Raw genomic sequence first — 20875 nt, 5'->3', positions numbered from 1 at the left:
CTACTTTCCTGCCTCAACCTCCCGAGTAGCTGGGATTACAGGCATGCACCCACCATTTACTTTGATTATATGTATTTTTCATATAGGCACAGAGCTAAAATTAAAATTATACCATATATAACATATATAGGGTACCATTATACCATATATAACAAAGTACTATATACATGTTAAAGAACATATTTTATCTTAAGAATGAGTTTAATATTCAATGGTCTTTAGATGTCCTTAAAAAAAAAAAGAATAAGTTTCGGCCGCGCATGGCGGCTCAGGCCTATAATCCCAGCACTTTGGGAGGCCGAGGTGGGTGGATCACCTGAGGTCAGGAGTTTGAGACCAGCCTGACCAACGTGGAGAAACCCTGTCTCTACTAAAAATACAAAATTAGCCGGGCGTGGTGGCACATGCCTGTAATCCCAGCTACTTGGGAGGCTGAGGCAGAAGAATCGCTTGAACCTGGGAGGCGGAGGTTGTGATGAGCTGAGATCGCGCCACTGCACTCCAGCCTGGGCAATAAGAGTGAAACTCCGTCTCAAAAACAAACAAAAAAAGAATAAGTTTCAATTGTTTCTCTGAGATTTTAATCCAGAGATTAAATAAAAATAATTAAAACAACTGAGGCCAGGCTCAGTGGCTCACGCCTATCTGTAATCCCAGCACTCTGGCAGGCTAAGGCGGGAGGATCGCTTGAAGCCAAGAGTTCGAGATCAGACTGGGCAACATGGTGAAACTCTGTCTCTACAAAAAAATACAAAAATTAGCTGGGCATGCTGGTGTGTACCTGTAGTCCCAGCTACTTGGGAAATTGAGGTGGGAAGATCACTTGAGCCCAGGAGGTTGAGGCTGCAGTGAGTCATGATCATGCCACAGCACTCCAGCCCGGGTGACACAGCGAGACCCCGTCTCAAAACAAACCCCAAAAAGAAACAAACCACTGAGATATATTTATCACTTAAGGAGTTCCCTAGCAAGATTAACTTTCGGCCTATTAATCTGTGCCACGTAACAAAGGATACATGCGTACCCACCTGCAAGCTTCTTGAGAGTGACGGTATTAAAAATATTGAAGTAATGGACACCAAAAACTTTCCCCAGAGATTTGCAGACTTCTGTAAGTTCTCCAAGACATTTTTTAACCATCTCTTCCCTCTGAGACACTTTTGCTACTAACGCTTTTTGTTTTTTCACACTGCTGGAATTTTCTGTTTCCATAAAGTCTACCTTTATGAGAGAGAAACAAATCATAGGAGTGGGTATATGTGCACTTGTACCCATACAGGGGCTTTATTTAATGCTTAATTGCATTTTTGGGGGGTAATTCTATTCTGTCATGCAGATAGTGAGCCCACTGGGAACAGGGGCTGTGCATTCTCCATCTTTGTATCTCCAGTGTCAAGCATAGAATAGCCTCTTGATAAATGTTTCTTTAATGAATATATAAAGATTTAGTGACCTGATAACCCATTAAATTACTTTTGACAGGTGTCATATTACTTGGGTTGAATTTTAAGATCTCTTTCCAATTTAAGAAGAACAGAATATGTTCATATAGAACAGTATATATAAATTCAGTATCTATAAGCTTGGACAAAGACACTATGCTTCACAATAATATATTTTGGTTCACTCATTGTGAGATAATAAAATAAACATGAAAAATACTATACCTTTAAATTGCCATTTAGTACAGTTTGGGCTTTATTTCCGAGCATCACATAAGCGATCGCCTGGTCATTGGCATTGATATATAAGTCTTCATCCAAAATCTTGTCAAGTATCAGCTTTTTAAAAAGTCTTTCGGCATTGTGTCGTGAATAAGCAGATCCTTTTCCAAATATACCTGACTGGATTTTTGCACTCTTACTCCCTGATAAGAAGATACAGGAAGTAAGATGAGTAAATGTACGTATATCATCACCCTCAAATAGAAGAGGCTAAAAAGTCATTTATGGACAGGTTTGGACAGATGGAATAAATCACAAACCCCTGGCACAGACACTCATTTCTGTTAAATGAGAGTATTTGAGTAGAACGCTAAAATTTCTATGGTTGTATGTACTTTTCCTTATCTTTTTACAATACACATGGACAAAAAACAGCAGCAAAATTATATTGGAGCAAATAAATCAAAGAGAGAGTTTACATAAACCATAATAGCTTCCTATCACTGTGCTATGTATTAGGATAACTGTGCATTACTTATCTACATTTTTTTTTTTTTTTTTAGAGACAGGGTCTCACTCTATTGTGGAGGTTGGAGTGCAGTGGTGCAATCATGGTTCACTGCAGCCTCAAACTCCTGGGCTCAAGTGATTCTCCTGCCTCAGCCTCCTGACTAGCTGAGATAACAGGTGCAGGCCATCACACCCACCTAATTTAAAAATTTTAAATATTTAAGTGCATCTAGTATTTATTAATTTTTAAATTTTTGTGGGTACATAGTAGGTGTATATATTTGTGTAGTACATGAGATATTTTGATACAGGCATACAGTGTGAAGTTAGCACATCATGGAGAATGGGCCATCCATTCCCTCAGGTATTTATCCATTGAGTTGCAAACAATCCAATGACACTCTTTACATTATTTTATAATATTTAATTTTTTTGTACAGACGAGGGTCTCACTATATTGCTCAGGCTGGTCTCTAACTCCTGGCCTTAAGCAGTCCTCCCACCCTGGCTTCTCACACTATTGGGATTACAGGCATGAGCCACTGAGCCTGGCTACAAACAATTTTTGACAATCAGTTTTCTAAATACGATCACTGGCCCTGGTTATCAAAACTGCTACTAGTTTATAATCCAAGTATTTAAGTCTATTCTTTTTGTCACCCTCACTAATGAAGCCTATTCAAATTCTAAAAGAAAAGCACAACACCCTATAAGATGCTCAAGGGGAGAGATGAAGACAGGAATATGTACACACACTTCCCTCTTTCTCTTACTAGCTGAGAGCCACAGTTGGCTGGATCCTTTGTTTCATTCATAAGCTGCTGTGACTGCTAATGTCTTCATTATAAACACAACTTTATTGTAACAATCTACTTAAGAGACCTTGTGACATTTATAAAAATCAGAATTAATGGTTATTATGTAAAGCTTTAGCTCTGTTTTAAAGAGTTCCAAATAATTATATTATTGTCAATTTCAAATATATGGCTTCTGGCCATATATCCTGAATTATTCAAAATTTTCTTTAAGTAATTTGTATCCCTGAAAGGCCACATTACAGAAACAGAACTACCGTTCTGCTAATGATAGGCTGAATGGTGTGGACCAAACTTACTGCTGAGGACAACTAAGAAAGCTGGCTGAAATACAATTTTTTTTTTGAGTCAGGGTCTTGCTCTGTTGCCCAGGCTGGGGGTGCAGTGGCGGGATCACAGCTCACTGCCACCTCAATCTCATGGGCGCAGGTGATCCTCCCACATCAGCCTCTGGAGTAGCTGGCACTACAGGTGCGTGCTACCATGCCTGACTAATTTTTGTATTTTTGGTAGAGACAGGGTTTCGCCAGGTTGCTCAGGCTGATCTTGAACTCCTGGGCTCAAGCAATCCGTCCGTCTTGGCCTCCCAAAGTGCTGGAATTACAGACATGCGCCACTGTACCCAGACAGAAAGGTTTATAATTAAAAGCAACATTCCCCTGACTCATCCTTGCCTTCCCCAAGGGAATCGCTTTTTAAACAGTTTTTGTTTTCAGCTCTTCAGGTGGTTACCTACACACAGAAGGACCTGAAATCTTGCCTTCTGTCCAAAAGCCTGACATTTATCTATTGCCCTTGCCCCTTTATTATGAAAGATGAGGTTTTATCTCATTCATACCACCCCCATTTTGTTTTATTCTTCTCTGAATTTTGCTAGTTATATGATACTATTGGGTCATGTACTAATTATGTTTCTAACTTTCAATAGAACTTCTGACCACTACCCCTTCCCACAATGTGAGATGTTATTAGTATCCAAGCCTTCCCTGTATGCCTTCTTTTACTTTTAGCAATTGTACTTTTACTTTTATATCATCAATATTAACATTTACATCTTGTTCTGTCCTGTAACCTTGTTTAGGTCTGTATGTTGATTTCAATCGTTGTTTACATGATGACAAATTTCCTTCCCTAATTGGAACAATGTCATGACTCTTATGGAACCAAAAGGAGAATGTTTACCACATCATGTCAAATGGATGACTTTTTTGTACATTTTACCAACTTTTTTTTTTTTGAGATGGAGTCTTGCTCTGTCACCCAGGCTGGAGTGCAGTAGTGTGATCTTAGCTCACTGCAACCTCCGCCTCCCAGATTCAAGTGATTCTCCTGCCTCGGCCTCCTGCGTAGCTGGGATTACAGGTGCACACCATCAGCCCCGGCTAATTTTTGTATTTTTTTGTAGAGATGAGGTTTTGCCATGTTGGCCAGGCTGGTCTCGAACTCCTGACCTCAAGTGAACCACCCACTGTGGCCTCCCAAAGTACTGGGATTACAGGCATGAGCCACTGTGCCTGGCCACAACTTCCTTTGTTTTATATTTGATCTTGCTCTCTTGTATAATCTTTTCCCTGGAGTTTCTAAGGGCTTCTCTCCTTTTTTTTGGTTGAGAAGTAACATTTGCATTCTTCACTGTTATCAATAAAACTATTCCTTTCTTACTCTCTCTCTACGTTGGGTGGGCCCTGTTCCTTTTTTTTTTTTTTTTGAGATGGAGTTTCACTCTTGTTGCCCACGCTGGAGTGCAATGGCACGATCTTGGCTCACTGCAACCTCTGCCTCCCGGGTTCAAGCAATTCTCCTGCCTCAGCCTCCCGACTAGCTGGGATTACTGGTGTGTGCCACCACGCCCAGCTTATTTTGTATTTTTAGTAGAGACGGAGTTTCTCCATGTTGGTCAGGCTGGCCTCGAACTCCTGACCTTGTGATCCGCCTGCCTCAGCCTCCCAAAGTGCTGGGATTACAGGCGTGAGCCACCGTGCCCAGCCTCCTCCTGACTTTTGTTAGTCTGCATGGATTGCTTACTGGCCCTGCTGCCTGACTGTGACTATGGGTTTTCTTCACTGGACCCATGGGTGGGTTCCACCACTTATCAAATCACGACCTGTGCTCATTTTCTTTGCCTGCTAGTCTCCAGGATTGCTGATATTAAGCTGATGTCAGTCTGGTTTGGGTTCCTGTTTTCTTTCCAGAGCTTTCAGAATTGTCTCTGAAGGGGTCCAGAATATGCCACTGTGGCATAAAAATTATTTTGAGCAGAAGGCATCTGAAATCTCTTATCTGCCAAAAAGCAGGGCCTCCCAAAAGAACTCAGTTGTCATAAATTGCCTCCCTGGGAAAAACCAGGGAAGGCTGACCCTTTTAAACAGAGATAAGACTTCACACCACACTTAAACAGACATTGTCATAAAAACTTTGTATCTCCCATCTGGTCTCCTAACAGTCCATCTGTCTTTCCTAACAGTCATTTGTTTTTCCATAAGTGCCCCCTTCCTTCTCCCCTTCCTCTATTAAGATGGTATATAAGCCCCACATTCTAACTGCCCCTTTGAACCACATTTTTCTGTGAACTCCTATCCACACATGACTAAATCTGTCTTTTCCCTTGCTAATCTGTTTTTTGTTGGTTTAATTTGCAGGCCCCATCACTGAACCTAAGAGGGTTGAGGAAAAGTTTTTCCTCTTTGACATGTCTTTAACTCTTAGTATTCTCAAATCTCGTGGCCATATGTCTTAAATTTTTTTTTTTTTTTTACAGGCATCTTATTTGGCATTCAGTGAGCATTTTAATCCAAAACTTTTATCTCTTCCACTCTAGGAAGTTTTCCTAGATCATCGGTTTGATAATTCCCTTTATTTTCTATTTACAAAATTTTTGTCAGATTTTACATCTACTGAGGATTAATCCTTTCTATGCTTTCTCTATTTTCCATATATCATTTTGATCAGTTCCTAAATTTTCTTGACTTTATTTTCCAACCTCTCCACTAAATTTACTTTGTCAATCATTTAAAATTGACAGCTCTTTCTCATTTTTATTTCTTTTCCATTATTCAATTATTATTTAAGTCTTTATTTTAAAAACTCTTTAAGACGATACTAAGGAGTCTTCTCTCCCCTCTCTCCCAAACTACTATTTTCAATTATTTCTATCACCCAGGGTCAAATATTCTATTTATTTGGTCTTCCTCTTTACTGTCCATTTCTTTCTTTTTTTGAGACGGAGTCTCGCTCTGTTGCCAGGCTGGAGTGCAGTGGCGCAACCTCGGCTCACTGCAACCTCCACCTCCCAGGTTCAACTGATTCTCCTGCCTCAGCCTCCCGAGTAGCTGGGACTACAGGCACCCGCCACCACGCCCAGCTAATTTTTGTATTTTTGGTAGAGACGGGGTTTCACCATGTTAGCCAGGATGGTCTCGATCTCTTGACCTTGTGATCCGCCCGCCTTGGCCTCCCAAAGTGCTGGGATTACAGGCGTGAACTACCAAGCTCAGCCTTTACCGTTCATTTCTATGTAACTTTCAGGGACTAGGTAAAACTTTTTAGGTGGGTTTCTTCTGTTATTTTCTATCTAGATTTACTTCCTCCCAAATTCCTTCCCTGAATGGGGATATTTAATTGTCAGGTTTGCTTTAGGGTAAGTAGGTGGGACCAGACTTTAGGTAGACCGGGCAGTTGCCAAATGCCACTTAGCGGCTCTGACCCCTAATTCAGCGGCCCTTCTACTCTTTAGGCAATCACTTCATTTATTTTTGTTCTTGAGTCAATTCCAGGCATTCTATGCAGTTCTTTTGTGGGCACGTTTTCTATTTTTCTTTTTTTTTTTTTTGAGACGGAGTCTTGCTCTGTCGCCCAGGCTGGAGTGCAGTGGCGTGATCTTGGCTCACTGCAACTTCCTCCTCCTGGGCTCAAGAAACCTTCCCACCTCAGCCTCCTGAGTAGCTGAGACTACAGGCATGTGCCACCATGCCTGGCTAATTTTTGTAATTTTTTTTTGTAGAGACGGTATTTTGCCATGTTGCCCAGGCTAGTCTCGAACTCCTGGGCTTAGGCAATCCTCCTACGTAGGTCTCCCAAAGTGCTGGGATTACAGGTGTGAGCCACCATGTCTAGTCCCACTTCCTAATTTTGGCTCCCCTGGTTTCACTCCTATCCTCTCGTACCTCTAGACTTCCAGACTGATGCTTAGTGTTGGGGTTTTGCCTGGCTGATGGGACCTTTTCTGTTATAAATCTTCCCTACATTCATTTTGGGTTGTGGCTTTATTGCATTTTGTTCTATTTGTTAACATGCTTCCATCCATTTCCTAATCTTTTTTTTTTCAAGACGGAGTTTCGTTCTTGTTGCTCAGGCTGGAGTACAACGGCATGATCTCGGCTCACCGCAACCTCTGCCTCCCGGGTTCAAGCGATTCTCCTGCTTCTGCCTCCCGACTAGCTGGGATTACAGGTGCCCACCACCACACCTGGCTAATTTTTGTGTTTGTTTGTTTATTTATTATTTTTGAGACAGAGTTTCACTCTTGTTGCCCAGGCTGGAGTGCAATGGTGCGATCTCAGCTCACTGCAATCTTCACTTCCTGGGTTCAAGCGATTCTCCTGCCTCAGCCTCCCGAGTAGCTGGGATTACAGGTGCATGCCACCATGCCTGGCTAATTTTTTGTATTTTTAGTAGAGACAGGGTTTCACCATGTTGGCCAGGCTGATCTCAAACTCCTGACCTCAGGTGATCTGCCCGCCTCAGCCTCCCAAAGTGCTGGGATTACAGGTGTGAGCCACTGTGCCCAGCCCCTGAGAGATTTTTAAGGCACTAATCTGATAATAGTCTCTCTCCTATTCTCTATGCTGTTATGGGTCTAATCCTCATTTTATTTCCTTACTGACATTTTAATAGTTACATTCCACTCACTCAGATGAACTTGCATAAGCTTTATTATTTTCTTCTTTGTATGTGAAACCATCTCAACTTAGTGACATATACATTATATAAAACAGTATAATAATTGACTTTCTTTTGTTACTTAAAAGTTTTATTCCGAAACTCAAGTTTTATAAGAAAATAGACAAAAGTGTTTTTTTCTATGTACTTGTAATAAATTCTTTAGATGTTCAATTTCAATTGACGTAACTCAAACATTCAAAACAGATGACTTACCCAAGAAAATGTCGACCAGCATATTCATAGTAAATCTTCCAGAAGGACCTACATGTTTTATATTTCTCATTCCCTGTGATGAACTATGTTCTTGAACAAATCTTACAATACTTTTCACATCCTCAGTCACATCTCTTGATTTATAATCCTATGAATAAAAAGAGAATACTTTCTGCTATAATTAAGGTAACAATGCCTAGATTACTAGGGTTTAACATTAACTATAGTAGATTCATCATAACCCATTTCCAGACCAATACTGAGACCAAGACCCACGGAAATTTCAAATGTTCATTCTTATCTAAGTTCTAGAACAACTAGCACTCGATGTTGTTACTGTTTCACAGAGATACATCTTGTCTTTCAACTACCTGATAGCACTCTGTGGGTAGAAACACATATATAACACACACACACACACAAACACACAATTTAAATCCTCCATGCCTCCTAGAATAGTGCTCTGTTACATACTGGGTGGGAACCTGTGGGGTGCCACGTAAATCCACGGATTCTAACCCCTCTGGGGTCTTTGGTGCCACAGTCAATGCTCTTTTCATCATCTCCTGCCAGTTTCCTTTCTCATTTCCTTCAGCTATCCCCAAACTTTGCCCACTTTTTAGAGTCCCCGTTACTAGATGACTTTTTGCCTTTCTCTCTCCTAGTTCTCTCTTCCATCAATACTGACTACTCACAGGTGTAAAAAGCTGCATCATGTTTGGTGCTTCTGTGTATGCAGCTCTCCCTACCTTCTAATCCTTGTCATTTGCACACACCAATAACCTGGAGATGAACAGGTTTCCGGTCTTACACTAACAACTGCAAGTGATTCGGAGGCCCTATCTAGAGTCATCAAGAAAAAGTGCCCCGTCACTCCATTCCTACCTTTTTTTTTTTTTTTTTTTCGAGATGGAGTTTCGCTCTTGTCGCCCAGGCTGGAGTGCGATGGTGCAATCTCGGCTCCCTGCAACCTCCACCTCCCAGGTTCAAGCGATTCTCCTGCCTCAGCCTCCTGAGTAGCTGGGGTTACAGGCACCTGCCACCATGCCCGACTAATTTTTCTGTATTTTTAGTAGAGATGGGGTTTCACCACGTTGGCCAGGCTAGTCTCTAACTCCTGACCTCAGGTGATCCGCCGGCCTCAGCCTCCCAAAGTGCTGCGATTACAGGTGTGAGCCACTGCACCTGGCCATCTACCTTAATTCTTGGTGATTAGGTATATAGAGCTGATCCTCTTACTTTGGTCTTTTGGTTCTTGATCTCCTCCGCTCCAATGATCCTGTCCTCCACATACATCAGCCACTCACACTTCCTACCTTAAGCTTACTAATAACGGCAACTCCTCCATTCTCAGACCACCACATCCTATCTTTCCAACTCATACCATGTGGTATTCTGATTCCAACAATCCCCTGGGAATGCCCATCTGCTGATCCTCAACCTCAGATGTCCTCCTAACTCAGCTGAAATTCCACAGTCAATCATTATAATCACTACCTCTCATAGACCCTCAGCTCTCTTGCCCTTAGATCACTTCAACATATTACCTGGCAAAACATAATGGATCCAATTCTCCATCTACGCTGTCCCTGTACCTATGTGGCTGAACTTGGCATTTTCACTGTCACTACGTGGCCACAAAGCTCAAATGGACTGTTAATGCTGTAGGCAATCATTATCTTTATACTTCCCTAGCCTATCATTCCTCCATTCTCTCACAACAGAAGTCAGCAAACTATGGCCCAGGAGCTGGATGCCTGTTTTTGTGCCTAAAGTTTTATTGGAACACAGCCATGGAAGATGACTAGAAAATTGGTGTATTTATTGTTTATGTCTGCATTTAGACTACAATGGCAAAGCTGTGAGTCATTGTGACAGAGACTATGGCTGCGAAGTGTACAATATTTACACTGTGCCCCTTTAAAAGCAAGTTTACTGACCCCTGTCCTAGACAACTATTTCATACTTTCTCCTTTCTCTTCCGTCCCTTCTCTTATCCCGACTGTCAGCTGATGGCCATGCTTTAAATATCACCCATGTACCACCAGTCTGTTTTCAGAATTTTTGAATCTTAATATGTAATTCAATATTAGATTCCCAATTTAGGTAACCCAAACCAAACTCCTGATCTTCTCTGCCAACCAGCCTTCTGCATCTTAGCCAAGGATAACTCCATCCTTCCAGTTACTCAGGCCTCCAGTTACTCTGGGACTCTAGCCCTCAAGTGACTGCTTTGGCTCTCCATCACCTCTTCCCCTCGCTGGCTCTTAATCCTGCTCAGCCACGTGGGCTCCCTTGCCATCTCTCGAACACACCAGGCACACCCCCACCTTAGGGCCTTTGCTCTAGCCAAAGCTTCTTCCAGGAAAGCTCACATCCAGGGAGCTGCCAGCTAACTCCCTTCTTCAAGATTTTCCTCAGCTCCCATCTTCTCAGTTAGACTTCCAAGGACCACCCCGTCTAATACTGCATCCTGCACTCTACCCATTCCTCCTGTCTTTTTACTCTGCTGTGCCATTCACCACAGCTGTTATCCTTTCACATATATTTATTGTGTATATTGTTTGTAACTGGCCTCCCTCTGCTAGAGTGTAAGCTCCACAAGGGCAGGGATTTTAATTTTGTTTAGTGATGTATCCCAAATTCCTACAACAGTGCCTGTTACACAGCCCAACAAATATCTGTTGAATGAGAGAACTGATAGCAATGTTTACGGGATGGGGTGGGGTGGGAGGAGATGGCATGAATTTGCCAGTTCCACACTGAGAGAGACTACCCTCTGCTCTGCCCTGTGCTCCGTATTTTTTAACTATACTTACTGAGAGTACTAAACTTTTTTTTTTTTTGATGGAGTTTCGCTCTTGTTGCCCAGGCTGGAGTGGAATGGCATGATCTTGGCTCACTGCAGCCTCCACCTACCAGGTTCAAGCGATTCTCCTGCCTCAGCTTCCCAAGTAGCTGGGATTACAGGCATGGGCCACCACACCCGACCAATTTTGTATTTTTTTAGTAGAGACAGGGTTTCACCATGTTGGTCAAGCTGGTCTTGAACTCTTCACCTCAGGTGATCCTCCTGCCTCAGCCTCCCAAAGTGCTGGGATTACAGGCATGAGCCACTGCGCCAAGCCAGAGTGTTAAACTTCTATGAACACATGTATGTCAGTCTCCACTCCAGTCTATGAATTGGTCCATACCATGGTCACTTCTGGCTCTCCAGCATCTCGCACATATAAGTCTAATACTCCCAGATAGGTAAATAATACACCAAACGTGAAAATGCTCAGTAAGCAGTAGGTTACAGTAGACATTAAAATGTAGAATTACCAAGATAGGTAAAATAAGTACCTAATGACTGAATTTAACAACCTTCCAAGGGTATTTTAGGACAGATAATAGTGAATTTATCCACAAGCAGTTACTGTTATTCTTTATAGTTAAAAAAAAGAGTAATGTAATTGATTTGAATTCAAACATACAGTACACTAGTTATTATTCTTTTGAGAATGAGATATTTTAGTATATTAATTAAATATTTAAAATATTAAATATTAATACATCAATTTTAATATATTTAATTTAATCAATTAAATTTTTAATATAATGTTATTATATTAATAACATTAATATATTAAATTTAAAATATTCTACCTGCCCATGTTGGATCTTTTTGGATGTTTGCATATTAATATTTCTAAAATATTCTGTAATCATCAGTGCACATATATAAACTCAATATTCTGGATATGCTGATGTCCATTATATTTTTTAACAGGGTTCTAATTATAAAGAAAAGATACCGCATGAAATTACTTTTTAAATGTTTCCATTCCAAATTACTACTGGAAGGAAGCTGTCTTTCCCCTGTTAATCTGTCGGAGACCACCTTTTGCAATCTAATTTGTATCTACATTTTTAAAGTAAGAGAAAAAAAATTTAATTATAAAGAATTTTAAAACTTCTTTTTTTACCTTTGTTTTACAGCAATTATCACAAGAAACATCTGGGTGTTTCTTACAAAAATCAGGATTAAATCCATTTTCACCAAAGTAGGCCAAAAGCTGTATTCTCCTGCATTCCGTTATATTTTCACAGTAATGTACCATGCTATACAAATTATTGAAGTGAGTTTCTCTTGTATGATGGTTTCCATCTTTTTCCACTAAAAGAGATGAAGACTATAGTAAGACATACTTATAGGGGAAAAATAGAGCATATCATAGAAATATGTAGAATAGATTCATATAACTTTAAATATTAACTAAGAAAATTACTGTTAACAGCATTATGTCAACATGGCATTGTATATTATAATTAACTGAGTATTAATGTTCATCCTCAAGATTTTAGTATTATAGGAATAAATGTTAGGTTTTTTTTTTTCAAATCTTCATTATCCCCAATGATGATGGTTTGACTTATATTTGCTGTGTTTATCAGTCGAGCATCCACCGAACTGAACATCCTGAGGAAGCAGAGCCTGAGATTACGGCAGTGGCCATGCACTTCTCTGAGTATCTGAGGTCAAAGTAGTTACACCAATGGTTCCAAAATTGTGTGCCAACAAGCCCGGGGGTGCTGTGGTGAACTCACAGAGACAGAATATTTTACATGAAGGGAAACACAGCAATGCCTAACATCTGTTGAACATGACCCAAATTATTAGCTTGAGGTAGTTAATGGTATTAACATTAGATTGTGTTACATTCCTATTAGCAATATCTCATCTTTGCAAAGCTGGGTTTTTGGCAGTTGCTATGATAAAAAGAAGTATCTCAAGAAAATCAATGTGAAACAGGAAATGAGGGTGGCAGTGTCTGATTTGATTCCAATGTGTGAGAACAGCAGTGGTATACTTTCCATCAGTAAGCAACTGTTGTTACTTAAGAATTTTAACACCAGGTACGGTGGCTCACGCCTGTAATCCTAGCACTTAGGGAGGCCAAGGGGGGCAGATCACCTGAGGTCAGGAGCTTGAGACCAGCCTGGCCAACATGGCAAAACCCTGTCTCTGCTAAGAATACAAAAATTAGCTGGGTGTGGTGGTGCGAGCCTGTAATCCCTGCTAGTCGGGAGGCTGAGGCTGGAGAATCACTTGAACCCAGGAGGTGGAGGTTGCAGTGAGCTGAGATCGTGCCATCGCACTCCAGCCTGGGCGACAAAAGTGCAACTCCGCCTCAAAAAAAAAAAAAGCAAATAATTTTTTAAAAATATTATTTTTTTCTTCCAGTTTATGAGTATTTTTCCCCCAAATAGTTGCTGTTATCAGGACTTAAATATCTATTAAATTGTTTGGGCCTAAATTTTTTTTTTTTTTTTGGCCTCGGCCTCCCAAAGTGCTGGGATTACAGGTGTGAGCCAACATGCCTGGCCATGTTTGGGCCTAGCTTTAATACAGATTTAAAAAAAAACACAAATGGGCAAACCAAGTGTAAATATTTAATTTTCTTCACTGAGAATCACTTTGGTATAGTGCAAAGAACATGGACTTTGGAATCAGATGAACTTGGGTTCTGTCAGGGCTGTACCATTTACTAGTTCTGCATTTCATTTTCCTCCTCTGTAAAATGAGGAAAGCAAAGGTTTTATCTCTGAGGGTTATTGTGAAGATGAAATTAGTTGATGATACATGTAAGGCATTTAGAATGGCACATAGGAAGGGCTAAATAAACACTTATCTATAATAATTACCATTGTTATACTACTACTACAACGACTCCTATTGCTCCTGCTATATCAGTGATCCTGGGGAAAAGTTACAAAACCTTTCCGAAGCTCACTTTTTATGGGAGTACCTCTACATCATAAGTTAGTTGTTTTGAACAAATAAGGTAATGAGGTGATATATGCAGTGTTGGGCACAGTGCTTGGTAAGTGCCATTTCCCATGCTCAGTACTTCTGCCAGAGTTAATTTAAAAGTGGTCTCAGCTGGGCATGGTGGCTCACGCCTGTAATCCCAGCACTTTGGGAGGCTGAGGTGGACAGATCACTGGAGGTCAGGAGTTCAAGACCAGCCTGGCCAACGTGGTGAAACCCTGTCTCTACTAAAAATAGAAAAATTAGCTGGGTGTGGTGGTGGGAGCCTGTAATCCCAGCTACTCGGGAGGCTGAGGCAGGAGAACTGCTTGAATCTGGGAGGCAGAGGTTGCAGTGGGCCGAGATCGTGCCATTGCATTCCAGCCTTTGCACTTCAGCCTAGGCAACAAGAGCGAGACTCTGTCGCAAAAAAAAAAAGAAAAAAAAAGTGGTCTCAAAAGAAATACATATATTTAGGAAATATATTTAACTCTCACAACCCAGGAGAAAAATGAGCAAAGAATGTAATAAAATTCTAAAATATGTATTCACTTTCACCCAGCAAGTTTAAGTCTAGAAGTTTATCCTATAAGGCCGGGCGTGGTGGCTCACGCCTGTAATCCCAACACTTTGGGAGGCTGAGGTGGGCGGATCACCTGAGGTCAGGAGTTTGAGACCAGCCTGGACAACATGGTGAAATCTCTGTCTCTACTAAAAATACAAAAATTAGTTGGGCATGGTAGCACATGCCTGTAGTCCCAGCTACTCTGGAAGCTGAAGTGATAAAAGCACTTGAACCTGGGAGGCGGAGGTTGCAGTGAGCCAAGATTCTACCACTGCACTGCAGCCTGGGTGACAGAGTGAGACTCGGTCTTAAAAAAAAAAAAAATCTTATATAAGTAATTGCAAAAATGCCCAAAGATATTTGTATAGGGAGGGATGTTCAATACTGCATTGTTGATAACAGTGAAAAACAATAAACAAGATCTAGTAAGAGGGGATTAGTTTAATAACCATGGAATAACCATACTATGGAATTCTAGGTAGTCAGGCTGTATGTATTCATTGGAATGATAATTACATCCTATTGTTGACTGAAAAAAATTGGGTCATTATATATATAAAGTATGTATAATATAATCCCATTTACATTTTAAAATATGTGCATTTGGAAAAGGTACATACCAACTACAAGATATTGCCTGCCTCTAATGGGAGAGGACGGATGAGACAAGAGAGGCTATGGGGTGGTGGGGAGGGGTTCAGCTCGATTGATTGTGTTTTATTTCTTAACCCAGATGGTAGTATATGACAGCTCATTATTTTCTCCTTTTTATCTTCCTGCATGTTTGAAATATGTGTTACATGCAAGAGTGCATGCAGAAATTGGGTCTGAAAGGATACAAAGGAAACCAATAACTAGAGTTATTTTGGGGGCAAAACTACAAGGCATGGTTTGTAAATTTTCTGCCTTGTACACATCTGTATCATTTGAGTTTTACATAATAAGCACTTACCACTTTTATAATAAAAATGAACTAAAATAAAATTACCAATCTGTATAAACACCTCTATTTTTCTATGATTATTTAAGGAAAACTGGACCAGAAGTACCACAATAGCAGGAGTAGATTACTATCATGAGGCCGAAGATGACAGAATGTCTCTACAATGGAGCCCAGCTTACTCATTATAAGTCTTTTCAGTCTGGTCACATCATGATAGGTATAGAAAAGCAGGCAGTGAGATATTTCCCCATCTCTTCCAGCTCTGCCAGATTCTTGGTAGTAACCCTCCACAGATTTAGGGAGAGATGCATGAATCACAAATCGCACGTCCGGTTTGTCAATCCCCATTCCAAATGCAATTGTAGCACAGATAACCTGATATAAAAGCAAAAGCTTATTAGATTCATAAGGCACAGACTTGAAGGAACATTTTCATAATAGATGCTTCTAAAAGCTCTATCATTTGTTTTACTTTAAAATGCACACTACATAACAACCTAATGTCTTAACTTGGTCCCACTATTTAGTATAACTAATATGAGTTTTTATACTGGATAACTTGCAATTCCATTAAAACCCAAGAAGGTAAAGAGAAGCTCAGCATGGCAGGCACTTTCTTGTATGACTTGGCATTCTCATGTAAGAGAGCCAGAATCAACTGCAGTCAGCCCACGATGTGCTGCCACTGTTCTCTGTTTTTGCTGCTGAGGTGTGGGGGGTGTTGCTCACACAGTCATGATATCCAGGTCAGTGATCACAAGCAACGTGTTGCTCAGGAGCTCCAGGGTGTTCCCAGGGCTCCTCAGAGGTCATTGCTGTTAGTTCCTCCAATGGCTCAGGAACAATACGTTCTTACCTGCTCCACTGCTTATCATCAGTTTTCCCAATGGCACCAGCTGATCCCACACCAACTCCTTCTATTCATCAGCTGATTTAAAGTCAAAGCTTGTACAATTTTAATGGAAACTCATGTGGGTAAAAGTCTGAGAGCTACTTATACCAAAAAACAAAAACAAAAACAAAAACAAAAAAAAACACCAGGGACTGTGGATCTTAGCCCTTACAAATTACTTAGTGGAAGCAAGGTGATAGTTCACTCTCAGGAGCTTGATAAATCAGTTTTCAAGGATATCCATTTCAGTTGAGAATTTAGGAGCTATTTAACCCAGACCAAAATGTTATATCTCCAGGCAAAATTACACTTCACAAATAAAACTGCAAGTTTTTTTTTAGCACTTAAAAAAATGAATTGCTACTGCAAGAACAGTATTTCAAAGGCATCTGAAATATCTGGCAGGCAGACTGAGGCTAATGACATGATTTCAGTAACTGTGAGTACCAGCGGAAGGAACTGCAAGCTCTGGAGTACGTGGACAGTAAAGGGGTACATTTATCAACACCAGGAATGGTGGTGAGTGGCCTGTGCTCTCGGTTAGTCATCCATCTACATTTATGGCACTCTGATCAAAGGCAAATCTCCTTGGAAACAAAGACTATTGTAGCTTCTAGTGATGGAGAGCAGGTGGAGAGGCTGCACAGCAAGATGTGTCAGCCGACAGGTCCGGAAGCATGACCCACAGGGTTCCATGAAGTCCAGGTGCATCTCCCAGTATCAGGGCGGGCACAGGGCTGTGAGGCACCGCCTGCAGCCTCCAGATGAGGATGCGAGGCTGCCAACTCTTTCTGAAAGCTCTTATTTCTTGAAATTGGGAAAAGTGGCTTTGTTTAATTGTGATTTCCTTCTTTATTTCTGCGCTTTTAAAACTTCAAGCCACAATCATTCTTTGTGAAGAATAATGGCCAAGTTTTATTCTATCTCATGAATCTAACGAGATCAAGTCTGTCGAGCTGGTGTAGGCTAATATTACATGCTGACTGTAATGATTAATTAGTCTGAGAGCAGAAATAATTAGGTTTTTATAAACCCCTCACTATTTTTTAACCATATTTTTTATCAAAGTTATATATATCTCCACTGTAGATTATTTATACTATACATAACCATTTAAAGCACTTGAAAAAAATCACTTTTTTAAATTTTATTTTATTTTATTTTTTGAGACAGTCTCGGTCTGTCACCCAGGCTGGAATGCAGTGGCGTGATTTTGGCTCACTGCAACTTCCACCTCCAGGGTTCAAGCTATTCTCCTGCCTCAGACTCCCGAGTAGCTGGGACTACAGGTGTGCACCAGCATGCCAGGCTAATTTTTGTATTTTTTGTAGAGACGGGGTTTCGCCATGTTGCCTGGGCTGGTCTCAAACTCCTAGGCTCAAGTGATCTTCCCACCTTGGCCTCCCAAAGTGCTGGGATTACAGGTGTGAACCACCATGCCTGGCCCTTTCCTGCAAACTTTTTCCTTATCATGTATTGTTTTTACATGTTTTCCGGTCAGTTCTGTTCCACTGATCTGCCTATAATGTACTGCAAACTAGTGTTCCTGTGTTATTAGGTTTTTTGCGAAACTCTCATAGTTATTTTCACTTGAATATTCTTCCAGGCAAACTTTAGAAAAAGTTTATCAAAGGGAAAAAAACAAAAAACCAAAAAAACAAAATACTGGCATTTGGGTTAAATATATAAACTAATTTGGGAAGACTGAAATCAGTATTTCAGTGAAGACAAATGAGTGATATATTTCTAAACTTCTTGCATATCTGAAAATGACCCTTTGTTGGTTTCAACATAAATGACAATGAGCTGGGTATGAAATTCTTCAGTCCCAGTCTTCCTTCTTCCAGTTCTGAAGACAGTCTTCTATTATTTTTGTTATATATTTGTTATGCATTTATTTATAACACACTTATCTGTTTCAATTATCCTGCTTTCTTGCTTGGGTACACTTACTGTTCTTAGCCTGAATCCTTACCTCCTTTTGTCAACAAAGATAATTTCCACCCCACCCCATTTTAATCTCTTTTTTCCCTTGCATTCTCAAGCTACTCACTACATCACTGATTCTATTGTCTCCACTGACACTGAGTCACTCCATTTGTGTCTTAATATATAATTCTGCTCTTAGTTTTGTTTTTCTTATTTGGATAAGCTGAATTTTTCTTTCTTTTTTTTTTTTTTTTGACATAGAGTCTTGTTCTGTTTCCCAGGCTGGAGTACAGTGGCACGATCTCGGCTCACTGCAACCTTCGGCTCCCAGGTTCAAGTGATTCCCCTGCCTCAGCCTCCTGAGTAGCTGGGACTACAGATGCCCATCACCACGTCCAGCTAATTTTTGTATTTTTAGTAGAGACAGGGTTTCACCATATTGGCCAGGCTGGTCTCAAACTCCTTGATCTCAGGTGGTCCATCCACATCGGCCTCTCAAAGTGGTGGGATTACAGGGGTGAGCCACTGCACCTGGCCATAAACTGGATTTTTATTTCTCCCTTCATCTCACCCTGTGATCTTATGGAAGTTGTTGCTAGTTCACATATATCAAGTCTTCTTATATCTTTCTTGGGATACTAAACTGATATCCTCTAAAATTTTCTGTTTTCCCAGAGAAAACAATTTTGACAGATATTTTTCCTATGAATCTTCAAAGTAAATACTTTTTCCTGAGCTGAAACTTTTCATTGGCTCCAAGTAATTATTAGTTGTTTTGCTGAAATTCATCCTTACATTTAGAGGGATCTATCCAAGGCTGGCATTTACCACAATAAGAGATGCCTAAAGTAGGCCGGGTGCGGTGGCTCACGCGTGTAATCCCAGCACTTTGGGAGGCCGAGGCGGGCGGATCAAGAGGTCAGGAGATCGAGACCCGCCTGGCTAATGTGGTGAAACCCTCGTCTCTACTAAACATACAAAAAAAATTAGCCGGGCGTGGTGGCGGGTGCCTATAGTCCCAGCTACTCGGGAGGCTGAGGCAGGAGAATGGCGTGAACCCGAGAGGCGGAGCTTGCAGTGAGCTGAGATCGCGCCACTGCACTCCAGCCTGGGCAACAGAGCGAGACTCCCGTCTCAAAAAAAAAAAAAAAAGAGAGATGCCTAAAGTATTTTCAGCTTTCCTCCCCACCCACCTGGGTGACGGCAAATTTCTCATCTCGGAAACAGATGCCCAATATTGTTAGTTACTAGGGAAATGCAAATCAAAACCACAAAGAGGGCCAGGCGTGGTGGCTCACACCTGTCATCCCAGCACTTTGGGGGGCTGAGGTGGGCGGATCATGAGGTCAGGAGTTCACGACCAGCCTGGCCAATATGGTGAAACCCTGTCTCTACTAAAAATACAAAAATAAGCTGGGTGTGGTGGCGCGTGCCTGTAGTCCCGGCTACTCGGGAGGCTGAGGCAGGAGAATTGCTTGAACCAGGAGGCGGAAGTTCCAGTGAGCCAAGATTGCGCCACTGCACTCCAGCCTGGGTGACGTGAATTCCTTGCTTGAATTATTCACGTGTGTGGTCTTCCATGTAAATAAAAAAAAAACCACAAAGAGATACCATTTCCCACACACAAGGACGAACACATTAAAAAAGGTGGACAATAAAAAATATTGGTGAAGACGTGGAGACACTGGCACCTCATACATTGCTGGTGAGAATGCAGAACTGCAGAGCCACTTTGAAAAGCAGTTTCACAGTTCCTCTAAAAGTTAAACAAAGAGTTGCCATTTGACCCAGCAAGTCCACTCCCAGGTGTCTACCCAAGAGAACTGAAAACATATGTCCATGGAAAAACTTGTACATGAATGCTCACAAAGTCATTATTCATAGTAGCCAAGAAGTAGAAACACACCGGGGATGGTGGCTCACACCTATAATCGCAGGAATTTGGTAGGTTGAGGCAGGATTATCACTTGAGCCCAGGAGTTCAAGACCAGGCTGGGCAACACAGGGAGACCTCGTCTATACAAAAAATAAAAAAATTAGCCCGGCATAGTGGTGCGCCTGTCGTCCTAGCTACTTGGGAAGTGGGAGGATTGTTTGAGGTACGGTCTGCAGTGAGCAGAGATCATGCCATTGCACTCTAGCCTGAATGAAAGAGTAAGACCCTGTCTCAAAAAAAAAAAAAAAAAAGAAACGAAACAAGCCAAATGTCTAACCAGCTGATGAGTAGATAAACAAACTGTGTTATATCCATATAACAGAATATTATCTGACCATAAAAAGGTATGAAGTACTCATATATGCTAAAATATGGATAAATCTTGAAAAAATTATGCTAAATAAAAGCAAACAGGCCAGGCGAGGTGGCTCATGCCTATAATCCCAGCACTTTGGGAGGCTGAGGCAGGTGGATCACTTGAGGCCAGGAGTTCGAGACCAGTTCGAGTCTCCACTAAAAATATTAAATACAAAAATCAGCTGGGCATGGTGGCGCACATCTGTAATCCCATCTACTCAGGAGGCTGAGGCAGGAGAATCACTTGAACCTGGGAGGCGGAGGTTGCAGTAAGCGAAGATCTTTCTACTGCACTGTAGTCTGGGCGACAGAGTGA

At 41.1% G+C, this 20875-nt stretch overlaps 1 protein-coding gene across 1 annotated transcript in view; it reads right to left on the bottom strand.

Annotated features, from left to right (window-relative positions):
* BLM (BLM RecQ like helicase) overlaps positions 1 to 20875 on the bottom strand; it is a 96679-nt gene that overhangs the window by 10083 nt on the left and 65721 nt on the right. Inside the window, exons 15-19 of the mRNA XM_019011318.4 lie at positions 15625 to 15820; positions 12112 to 12302; positions 8144 to 8291; positions 1668 to 1867; positions 1029 to 1221 (exon numbers count right to left, since the gene is read on the bottom strand). Of these exons, the coding sequence (XP_018866863.4) occupies positions 1029 to 1221; positions 1668 to 1867; positions 8144 to 8291; positions 12112 to 12302; positions 15625 to 15820 (928 nt within the window). The remainder of the gene's footprint in view (positions 1 to 1028; positions 1222 to 1667; positions 1868 to 8143; positions 8292 to 12111; positions 12303 to 15624; positions 15821 to 20875) is intronic.

Source organism: Gorilla gorilla, chromosome 16 (genome assembly GCF_029281585.2).
Source record: "Gorilla gorilla gorilla isolate KB3781 chromosome 16, NHGRI_mGorGor1-v2.1_pri, whole genome shotgun sequence".
NCBI lineage: Eukaryota > Metazoa > Chordata > Mammalia > Primates > Hominidae > Gorilla > Gorilla gorilla.
The sequence above is the reverse complement of the archived record's forward strand: the minus strand, read 5'-3'. Positions and strand labels throughout refer to the sequence as shown.